General features: G+C 52.3%; 1 protein-coding gene and 1 long non-coding RNA gene across 16 annotated transcripts in view; one reads left to right on the plus strand and one right to left on the minus strand.

Moving 5' to 3' along the window:
- The window catches only part of Pou2f2 (POU class 2 homeobox 2), an 80,686-nt gene that overhangs the window by 33,492 nt on the left and 35,684 nt on the right, over window positions 1-11,510 (minus strand). For 4 of the 15 annotated variants that reach the window (XM_031385724.1, XM_031385731.1, XM_031385726.1 and 1 more), the window contains exon 1: window positions 3,441-3,556. The exons of 3 other annotated variants lie outside the window; for them this stretch is intronic. In XM_031385724.1, coding sequence (XP_031241584.1) covers window positions 3,441-3,468 — 28 coding nt within the window. In that variant the 5' untranslated portion in view covers window positions 3,469-3,556. Of the gene's footprint in view, window positions 1-3,440; window positions 3,559-11,510 lie in introns of those variants that run through there. 8 more of the 15 variants (XM_031385723.1, XM_031385730.1, XM_031385718.1 and 5 more) reach the window with 4 other exon arrangements.
- LOC116101838 overlaps window positions 3,555-11,510 on the plus strand; it is a 22,824-nt gene continuing 14,868 nt past the window's right edge. Inside the window, exons 1-2 of the long non-coding RNA XR_004122938.1 lie at window positions 3,555-3,814; window positions 3,907-4,080. This is a non-coding gene — a long non-coding RNA (uncharacterized LOC116101838). The remainder of the gene's footprint in view (window positions 3,815-3,906; window positions 4,081-11,510) is intronic.

Below are 11,510 nucleotides of genomic sequence, written 5' to 3' on the forward strand. Positions count from 1 at the left end.
TTTGCATTGTGTGTTGTTATAGGTTTTCTTGTTTTGTTTTGGGGGAGGAAATGTGGGGAGGGAGTGTTGAGACTGGGTTTCTCTATGTAGCCCTGGCTGTCCTGGAATTCACTATGTAGACCAGGTTGGCATCACATTCGATATTCCCCTTGTATTAGCCTGCTGAGCTCTAGTAGACAAGCAGGAAGTAACACATGGTTAGAGCGCCATCTTCACCATAAGCCAGATGATGCCCGTGTCAGGGCTCAGGGGCATTGGCCATTGAAGGCTCTGCATCAGCTTCAGTCCAGGGCAGAAACAGCCTGAGCCACAGCCCTCAGCTGTGCAGAAATACCGTTGCCATCACCACCCAGACACTGTTGTCAGAGTGCGACCCAGGCTTTCAGATTTTTTAAAAATATATACTAGTGCATGGACATGTGCGTGCGTATGCATGAGTATGCATGCGTGTGTGTGCGTGTGTGTGTGTGTGTGTGTGTGTGTGTGTGTGTGTGTCTTACAGCTAGGACTCTGGGCTTTGTGCAGGCTCATCAAGTGCTCTACCACAGAACCACACTCCCTCCAGGCGATTTACGGTGCTCTAAAACCCTGGTACCTCCTGAAGCCTCAATCACATGGAAAAGTTGGGGAGCTCTTTATGGAGGCCCCTCCCTGTCATGCCCGTGTCATGTGTGACTTTCCGCAAGGAAAAGTGCCAGGTTCTCTGGGAGCTGCCTCGTCCCTTAAATTCCTCTGCCCCAGGCCAGATCCATCCCAGGCTGACCAAACTCTGAGCTCACCTTCACTTGCCCCAAATGGTCCAGGCTTGGGGACCCAGGGTCCCTCTCCCCTCCCTGGCCCTCCCCACCCCCCCTCTGACTTTCACTTCTCCTCTGCATTTCCCCCAGCCAGTTTTTAGCAGGCTTAGTCTAGCTTCTCGTTAGTACTTACCGAAATCGGGGCTAAATATAGAGAACCGGAGGACTGCCCCTCACCCTCCCAGCCCCACTTGGCCTGTCCCCTGGGTCCTCTGCCTCCACAGCCAGCATCGAGTTTATGGTCTGGGAGCCCCCACGGGCAGGGTTGGGTGCTGCCGGGAAGCTCTGTGGACCCAGTTGGCCCAGCCCCTTGTCTCCTGAGGAGTGCAACCTCACACCTCCCAACCCTACAGCTGCCCCAGGTAACCCCAAGGGACCAAACAGGGCTGTCAGAATGGAGGGATGGAGATTCAGGTAGCGGGTACAGCAAGAGCAGTGGCATACACAGCTACTGCCAGCAACACCAAACTTCCCGAATAAGATGGGTATAGATCCCACAGAGGAATGAGTGCATGGCCTGGGCATTGCCCTTCGCAGCCTCAGTTTGGAGTGGATGGATGCACGAAGAACAGGCTAGGGTCGATGCCATCCAAGGCAAGCCTCCGCCACCACTGCTCTAGGCACTGTACACATGGCACAGGTTGCAAGGCTTAGTCCTGTCTATAACACCATGGTTTTCCACCTGACAATTCAGCTGTCCATCCTATCCCCTAGGCAGCTATTCCTTAAGCTTGGAGATGGAGGGGTTGGGGAAATGAACAAACACGGGGGTCTGAGTTCAAGTCCCTAGATCCCCATTTTCAAAAATGGCTGTAGGGGTGTGTGTCTGTAACCCCAGTGCAGGCAAGATGGCAAGACAAGAGGTGGAGCTGGCCAACCAACGAGTCTGTGTCAAGGCAGAAGGCAAGGACCGACATCCTGAGGTTGACCTCTGACCTCCGAGAAGACTTGCGCGCGCGCGCGCGCACACACACACACACACACACACACACACAAAACCTATAGGGAGACACACACTCATGTGATGCCATAGGCTGGTGTATAAAAACCCCATCCAGATACATGCATACACAGATGCACTTACTCATAGCCAGAGTGACACACACACTCGCAAATTCAAAGGCACAGGCAATCTGATATGCATATGCCCGTGTCCAGAGTCAGTTCCTTCTGAGAGATAACCATACAGACCCCTGAGACACTCCATGGGTGGAGAGCCTGAGACCATGTGATGAGTGATCTGCCCAAGGCCACACAATGTATTAATCACAGCCTCACGATGGATTGATTTTTGCCAATGCTACACGGCGAAAACCCTTAATAGTTCTCTTGGGTAGGACTTTTTTGTTCACCCTCAAGAAAACCCCAGTAAAGGGCCTAATGTTTTGTCCAGTGGCGACAAGTCCTCATTTGAAATGAGTCTGTAGTGAAGCCGCTATATGTGTGCAGATGACAGTCTGGACTTCATATGTACACTGAACAGGTATACGTGTGCACACCCACACGGTCACCTCAGTGAATAAATACCTGTCAATCCTAGTCTCCCTACCATCCACCGCCATCATTTTTATATCCTAGCTCAGACAACTCCTCCAGGAAGCCCTCCCTGCCACTATGACAGCAGAACTAGATAACTTCTGGACTCTATCATCTCCACTCCACGCCCCCATCCCAGCTCTGATAACCACAGGCTCGCCCTTTCCACTGAACTTGTGACTCCAGAAAAGCAGACTTGAAGCTGCCCAGCCCTGATAGATTTTCAACACCGATATCCAGCATAGAATGGCCCAGTCACCAGCAGTTGTTGAAGGGGCTCGGCGATGCCCCCACATACTGACGAACACTCAGCCAAAGCTTCAGAAAAGCAGTCATGAAGTACTGATCCTTGCAGGTCTCAGCCCTGGCAGTACTTTACACTTCCCAGTACACTGACGAGCCGTGCTAAGTCTGGGTAGAGATGCAGACCTACGAAATGAGTCTCCAAGTGCAAATCACCCAGGCAAGCGCGTAGGAACTCAAAGACATATCATGCATGCGCCACGAAGAAAGTCAGAGCAGGATAAGGAGACTGAGGGATATATGAGATTAGTGCCACTTTGCAGAAATAAATGAAGTGGATCAAGAAGAAATCACTGCTACGGAGACGCAGGAATGTCGTGCACAGCAGCCCCCCTCCAACCCCCATTCCTGCACACCCAGGAGGGATAAGGATAAGCACAGAACTCGGGACACCACAGCCCCATGCACACATATGCACACCTGCACAATGCAAACGCAACTGCTTGGCCTTCCAACCCTGTTGCAGCCCTGGGTCTAAAGGATCGCCCAAGCTGCCCAGCCCACCAGTTCCCCATATGAAGTCCAGCCACCAACACATGACCCCCTCCTTTCTCCTGTCCCCTCAGTGGGAAGACAGATTGGAAGTCCCCACCCCGTACCTAATGCAGAACAGTATCGAAGAAGAGCTGAGGAGGGGGACTAGGTGAAGGAAGAAAAGGGTGTTCCTAAAGCACAGGGCCTCCCAAATAAGGAGGACAGCCGAAGAGGAGGTGCAGGAAGGGTCGGCAGAGGCGGCCAGCAGAATGGCCCCAAATGTGCTATCTGTCCTCGCCACCCGTGAGAAGGCATCAATCAGCCTCTTACCTGGAGCCCCCATGCTGGAATGAACCATGCTGCCCGCCAGCCAGAGCTGGGGAACAACTGTGTCATCTCCCCGCCCTCTCTGGGGGCCAGCCCTCCCTGCCGGAAGTCACCCCGGGAGGAAACCACAGGGCCGGTCCGCCCCCTTCGGAGGGGAAAATACCCTGGCCCACAGACCGACCCCAGCGGCCCAGTCGACCCCAGATCATGAGTGTATTTGAGAGTAGGGGGTTAGTCGGGTGGAAAGCGAGGACGCTGGAAGAACTGACTCTTGCAGGGGCCACACTAGGAGGTGTCTATACAGTTCTCCTGCCTCCTGCCCCCGCAGCACGGGGGCGAACACATCTGGAACAGGGCGTGTGGGGCTGCGAGAGAAGGTGAGGCTACACGATAACAATGGCAAGCACAATTTGGGGTTTGTTCGAGGAGGGCTCTCTCAGTGCCTAACCCTGCACCTCCCACGTAACAGGTGTCAAGCTATAGGACAGTATTTTGTGATTCGTCTCACAAACGACAAGACTGAAGATTAGAGAAGGGAGAGCAGCGGCTTTCTCAAGGATCCAGGGCCAAGATGCATCAAAGAAAAAACCCAGCATGCCCAGGATGCTGTGGAGCAGACCAAGGCCTGCAACCTGTGCCACAGGTAAGGCATCCCGGGCCACCACTAGGAATAAATAGTGCCCATGAACAGTGGCAGTTAGGGCGAGGAGTGAAAGCCTAAGCCAGAGACAGCTAGAAGCCTGTCAGAGGGCAAACGCGTGCATGGGACAGTGGAGCTGAGCTTGAGTCCGAAGGGTTCCAGTGGAGCGCTTTCGGCCAGGCGCTCCGCTCTCAGCCCTGCGGTTTTCCTGAAGCCCGCCAGAGGGCGGCAGCGTCCAGTCAATGGGCGGGAGGGCGGGGCCAGCTTCAGAGGAGGGAGCCCCGCCCTCCGCTCCATCCCGGCCCGCATCCTCCCCCGCCCCGCGCGCACACCTGCGAGGGTCACACAAAGGCGCAGGACTCCGGCGCACAGTGGCGCAGACAAAGGCGGGCGCGAGCCAACTGCCCTCTTCTTCCTCCCAGCTTCCAGGGGTCCGAGTTGCTGAGCTGCCTTGGCGTCTCTCAAGCAGTTCTCCTATCCACTAGGACCATCCAGGACACTCTACACCCCAAGTGGAGGGTCCCCCAAACCACATGTGTGCACACATAGACGGCTGGATTCATTCTTCTACATACATGCATACACTGAAGTATTTCTTCTCAGACCAAGCACCCTCCCCCTGCATTTTACACGAATGCACACACAGAGACTCACTAGTGCACATCTCTGCAGATGGCCCCAATACCACCCCTCCCCAAAGACCAAGGTCCATCGGCTACACATGCTCCTACTACCTCACTCAGACCCACGGGCAGAGGGCACATCTACACCTATGGCCAACGCAGGCCTCTCCACATGTGTCCACACTCCCATGTGCACTGTCATGAAAGACACAAAGAACTACATGGGTGCCCTCTGCCCCTAACCCTGTGCAGGTGGACACCCCAAGACCTGGCAGATGGTCCTGACAGGAACGAACTCAGCTCTTAAGCTGCACACAGAGGGGACAGTTCCTGAGCATCTACACTCTGTAATAACATCCCATTATCGGAAAGACCATTTCAGAAGACATTTGCCGACCACACAGCGGCTGGCTGCAGATTTTCTCTACACGAGGGTCTTCCGAGCAGAAGTCGGGGAGAGTGGGATAGTGGATGCTTGTCCTAAAGCCTGATTTGCCCAGTAAGCTCCATTTTCTGTTAGGACTTATCTTTTGAGGGCATGGTGTTGGTACTTAGCACACTACGGAGGGATAAAACCCAGACAAGGCCCCTCCCCCATAGTCCACCCTTTACCAATTCAACATCGTGCAGGCCAGACACACATACACCAGGCTGGGCCCCAGATGGCGATCTAGGAAAAGAAGGGACACCCATTTCCAGTGAGGCCCTCCTGAGTCTTCAAGTGAGGCCAGAGTGGGAAGGCCTAGATGGTCGTCCCCTAAGGATAAATTCTACTCCTGTGACCTTCCAAGCTGAACGCTGCTTCTGAGCCTATGGGCCTATGCAGGAGATGCTGAAGGAGGGGTGAAAGACAAAGAGGCAGAGTTTGGGGCACATGGCTTGGATGGGGGAGATGGCAGATTGGAATGGGACAGGTAGCGAGTAGAGAGTGGCTTCCCTGCCAAGGGAGGGGTCTGGACCCTCAATGAGTAAGGTAGGTAGGGAATAGGCATTGGGGAGCAGTGGGGGCCACACTGAGGTGCAGGAAGCCTGCTGGGAGGCAGCACAGGGGAGGCCAGGCTGGGCTCAAGGCTGAGCGGTAATTAAAGGAGACGCAGGGGGCTCCCCAGGGCCAGCGGGGCCGGTAACTGACACGCGGGCCCCATTGCTCCGCTCATATTTCTCGCCGGATCGATACGTTTGACTCCCGACAAGACAATAATCGCTTGTACGCGGCCGGCGAGTCGATCAAATACATTATTAGAGCGAGGTCCCCTGGGGGCCTGCCGGGGAGCTGTAGGGGGGAGCAGCCAGCCCACCGGGGACAGAAGAGTAAGAGTCTTCACCCCTCAGGGCCCCCTGCCATGGCCTCTTCCTCCTGGCTACCCCTGGGGACTCTCTCCATTGCTCGGTTCCTCTCTCTGTCTCTCTGTCTCTGTCTCTCTGTCTCTGTCTCTGTCTCTGTCTCTCTCTCTCTCTCTCTCTCTCTCTCTCTCTTCTCTCTCTCTCTCTCTCTCTCTCTCTTTCTGAACTCCTTCTATCATTAACAATCTCATCACCTCCCTGTGGCCTTATCCTTGGTCTGCCCAGGGACCCAAAAGGTCTGTCCCCACAGGTGATGCTCTTATCAGCAGGCCTGAAGAGAGTGGGTGTTCAGAGAGGCCCGAGAGGCCCCTCAGATGCCTAGCCTGGTGGAAGATACAGAAATGGAGTCAGGCCAAGGAATTGGTAGTAGAGAGAGATGAACTTGGGCCTAAGAGTCAATCTTCAGTCCAACCTTCACTCTGGATGTAAACATGACAGACTTTGGGAGAGCCCAGGTCAGGGGGCAGCCTCTGGGGCATTAAGGACACTGACTGAGGGGCCTAAACAGAAATAGGAAAGCAGAATGTTGGGGTGACAAACAAACTTACAGACACAGGGACATGTAGCCACTCTCTGGACCCCAGGTACTTCCAAGCCATGCCCAACCTCAGCTCTGGGCTGTCTGTATCGTGTGGCCATCTCTTGCCCACTCCCTTGGCTTCTGGGATCAAACCCAGCTCTTTTAATTTTAAACATATTTACTTTCCCTTATGTGTATGCGTGTTTTGTCTCCATATCTGTCTATGCAACAAGTGTGTGCCTGGAACCCACAGAGGTCAGAAGAGGGCACTGGAGTTACAGATGGTTGTGAGCCTCCACGGGGGGTGCTGGGAACTGAACCCAGGTCCTCTGGCAGAGCAGCCACTGCTCTGAACCACTGAGCCATCTCACAGCCCCTTAAACACATCTCTGTTTTACACAGTTCTTCACCTCTTTAATGTGAGGTTCCCTCCGTACTGTTTCGCCGATGGCCCCAAGGCAGTCGCGCCTAGGAGCTGGGCATGTTGTTCAGACAGAGCATTTGCGTGGACAAGCCCCAGCAACTCACAAAACTAGGCATGGTGGCACATATCTGTAATGCCACTGTCGGGGGGTGAAGACAGAAGGATCAGAGGCTCAGAGTCTACATAATAAGTTCAAGATTAGTCTGAGCAACATGAGACCCTATCTCCAAAAACAAGGAAACAAACAAACAAAAATCAAATTCTTTAAGGACTATCTACTGACTTAAGATTTAGCGGTGGTGGGCGGCAAAGGCAGTGGCAGGAGCATTCCTGCCTGTTTTGTGCTATTTGAGCCAACGTGTTATTCCTAAATCTTTATGACCACCTGAGGATACGACTTTGCTATCTCTTTTTACTGAGGATTTAAGGCACAGAGAGGTAACATCAGCTGCCCTGAGTCACACAGCATGTGGCTGGTGGAGTGAGGATTCAAACCCAAGTCTCTCCTCTCCAGGGCTTGCTCTCTCCTGCAGGTTTCCTAGAGCTCCTGGGTTTTAGGGATTCAGCATTCACTCTACTGTGGGCCTCTTTGTTAAACTCTGAAATCTTCCTGTCACCTGACAGCCAACAGGGTGTGATGCTCTCTGCCCTCTTGAAACTGCTACCCCTCCCCTATAGCCTACAGTTCTAAGAGTCTGTCTCTCTTTTCTTTTCTTTTTTTCTGGGTAGGAGAGCAGGGTCTCACTATGTGAGTTCACTGGCCTTGAATTCACAGAGATCCACCTGCCTCTGCCTCTGCCTCTGCCTCTGCCTCTGCCTCTGCTTCCTGATTACTGGGGTTAGTGGCATGCATCACTGTGCCGGCTTATCATCTGTCTCTTGATATCTGGCAGAGCACTAGGTTCCATCTGACCTCATGGGCTTCCAAAGGAGATGGGGGGGGGAGCACAGTCCTCTGCCAAATGTTCCCAAGTACACAGTGATGGATGCCCTTGGTTCCAACACGTTTAGAGACGAAGGCAGGGTAAGTGAGACCCAGAGTGAGATCTTCCCTAAAAGTCTTTTTTTTTTTTTTAAGATTTATTTATTATATGTAAAGTACACTGCAGCTGTTTTCAGACACACCAGAAGAGGGCATCAGATCTCATTACAGATGGTTGTGAGCCACCACGTGGTTGCTGGGATTTGAACTCAGGACCTTCAGAAGAGCAGTCAGTGCTCTTACCCGCTGAGCCATCTCGCCAGCCCCCCAAAAGTCTTTTTAAAAGGGGGCTAGAGAGATGGCTCAGTGACTAAGAGCATCCGCTGCTCTTGAGGGCTAGAGTTCTATTCCCAGCACACATATCATGTGACCCACAACCACCAAAAACAATAATTCCAAAGGATCCAACTCCTCTAGCTTCCGTAAACATCAGAACACACCCATATAACACACACACACACACACACACACACACACACATGATAGAATGAACACATGGAATAAACTGGAGAGGAGATGCTATGAGAAAGTTGCCCTGATGAGGTGCATGTACATAGCAATCTGATAGACTTCGAACTGTACAGACTTCAGAAGACAAAGCATGGGAGGAAGTATTTCCAGGCAGTGTGAACAGAGGAGGTGGTGGCCCTAAGCAGTAAACAGTGGAGGGGCTGGCATAGCTGAGCACTGGGAGAGAGGAAGAGGCTGTGCAGGGTGACTCTGTAGAGAGGCAGCAGATTAGCTCTGGAGGGTGGAGAGGTAGCTCAGTGGTAGAATCCAGTGAATAGCTGGACATATGGCTCAGAAGCAGTGTGCTTGCTCAGTACACACAAGGCTCCGGGCTCCATCCCAGAGCATACAAAGACGAGAAAGAAAAAAGGTTAAATTTTAATCCAGCAAGAGTAGGAAGGGTTTTAAGTGGGAAGTGGTGTGATTGTGTGAATTGTGTGTGTGTGTGTGTGTGTGTGTGTGTGTCCAAGCGTGTGTGCTTATGCACGTGTAGGGTGAGTCATTCCTCAGGAGCCATTCACCTCAGTTTTTCAAAATAAGGTCTCCATGCTGGGCAGTGGTGGCGCACGCCTTTAATCCCAGCACTGGGGAGGCAGAGACAGGCGGATTTCTGAGTTCAAGGCCAGCCTGGACTACAGAGTGAGTTCCAGGACAGCCAGGGCTACACAGAGAAACTCAAAAAATAAATAAATAAATAAAAAAGCTGAGGTCTCTCACTAGTATCTGGGTGCCAATTTAGGTATACTGGCTGGGCAGCAAGCCCCAGGCATGTCCTGTCTCCACCTCCCAGCACTGAAGTGTTTGACGTCTGTGCTGGGAATTGAACTCAGGTCCCTAAGCTTGTGCTGCGGGCGCTTTACAAATGACTTCTCTCCCAGCCCCTTTGTCAGCATTTTTAAGACTTTAAAAAAATCATCTTATGTGCATGGGTCTTTGCCTGCATATGTGTATGTGTACCATGTACATGCCTGGGGATTTGTCATGTGGGACCTGGGAATTGAACTTGGGTCCTATGCAATAGCAGCCAGAGCTCTTAACCTCTGAGCCAGGTCTCCAGCCCCTATGTGAACACTTTAATGAGCACTTATGGCTGCTGCGGAGGGCTACACTAAAAGGCATTGTGAGGGGCATCTGGTATGACTGGGCAGGACAAGGTCATAGCAGCAGGGGAGGAAGGGGGCAGGTATCCCTGGAGACAGTTTTGCCAGTAGGCAAAGCAAGATTTGGAAACTAGCGATGATGTGAGTTGAGGAGGTGGAGGAGTGAAGAGTAAACTCCAGGTCCCTGGGAGGATCTCTCCACCATCAGCGATAATGAAGGAGAGACCTAAGCTCATAAAAATTAGAACCAGAAGAGATCCCAACCCTGCGGGAGATGTAGTGACACGGGGCCAGCTTCGGCCCTCCTCCTCCCCCTCCTCCTCCCATCGTCCTCTTCTCCCTTCACTTTGCCCCCCTCCCTTCCACCTCCTCTTCTTTGCCTTCCTTCTGCCCTTACTCTCCTCCTTGTGCCCCCTCCTTCTCTCTCCTTCCTCCTCTCTTTCAACCTCCTCCTCCCCCTTCTCCTCCCTCTCCTCCCCCTTCCTCTACTTTTGAGACAAGATCTCACCATGTAGCCCAGGCTGGTCCTGAACTTCTGATCCCCCTGCCTCAGCTTCCTGAGTGCTAAGATTACAGTCATGCATCCCCGCACTTAGGTTGATGGAACTCTTCTAATAGATATTTTGAGTCAAGAGATCCCTCGCGAACTGATTTGGGTGAATTGGAGGCAAGATGGCTAGTATGAGAAGGCTGGGGTGGCAGTCCAGGCCCAGGGGAAAAGAGGAGATCTGGAGGGGAAAGGGCACGTTGGCAGGATCAGGGGGCGATGCCAGGCAATGGAACAGGCCCCATGAGTCCATGGAAACAAGTAGGCATTCCTCCACATGCCCAGTTGCCACTACCATTTCCAAAGCTGCCAGAGTTTCAGGGTCACTTCAAGGAAGAAGTAAAGCGCTATAATGTGGCTCAAAGGTCATCGGAGTCAAAAAGATTGCTCAGTGGTTAGTACACTGGCTGCTCTTCCAGAAGACCTGGGTTCAATCCCCAGAGACCCACATAGCAGCTCACAGCCACCTTCAACTCTAGTTCCAGAGGATCTGATACCTTCTTCTGGCTTCCATGGACATCAGGTATACATGTGGTGCACAGACATACATGCAGGCGAAACACCTTTACATACACAATGAAAAAATAATAATAATCCAGTGACTTGCCTGCTCCAGCACTGACCATGTGATGATGAGGACGAGATGCCCTGTGCTCAGCCTCCCTGTCTCCGAGTAGGAGACAAGAACAGTCTAAGCTCATTCTGGGTTCCAGTCTAGCCTTGAACTTCTGGCAATCCTTCTGCCTCAGACTCCTGTGTGCTAAGATTACAGGTGAGAGCCACAGGTGTTTCATTTCTGCATGTGTGTGGGTGTGTTTACAGATGTGTGTGAGAGTGTATGCCAAGGTCAACATCAAGTGTCTTCCTCCATTTCTCTCCATCCATTTTTCTTTTCCTTCTTCCTTCCTTCCTTCCTTTCTTTCTTTCTTTCTTTTTTTTTTTTTTTAAGAGATGACCTCTTGCTGGAGTGGTGGCGCATGCCTTCAATCCCAGCACTTGGGAGGCAGAGGCAGGCATATTTCTGAGTTTGAGGCCAGCCTGGTCTACAGAGTGAGTTCCAGGACTACACAGAGAAACCCTGTCTCGAAAAACCAAAAGAAAAAAAGGGGGTGGGGTGGGGTGTGTGTGTATGTTGTACATGCAGTCACAGAAGTGTACATATATGTCACACATATGTGTGGAAGCCAGAGGACAACCTCAGGCATCATCCTCAGAACATCTCATTAGAGACAGGGTCTCTCCCTAGCCTGGAGTTCATCAGTTAGGCTAGACTGGCTGGCCTGTAAGTCTCAGGAATGCTCCTGCCTCTGCCTCTTCAACACTGGGCTTATAAGATTGTGACAGTACATACATCCAGCATTTGTAAATAGATCCTGGAGCTCA

Source organism: Mastomys coucha, unplaced genomic scaffold (assembly GCF_008632895.1).
Source record: "Mastomys coucha isolate ucsf_1 unplaced genomic scaffold, UCSF_Mcou_1 pScaffold21, whole genome shotgun sequence".
NCBI classification, from domain to species: Eukaryota; Metazoa; Chordata; class Mammalia; order Rodentia; family Muridae; genus Mastomys; species Mastomys coucha.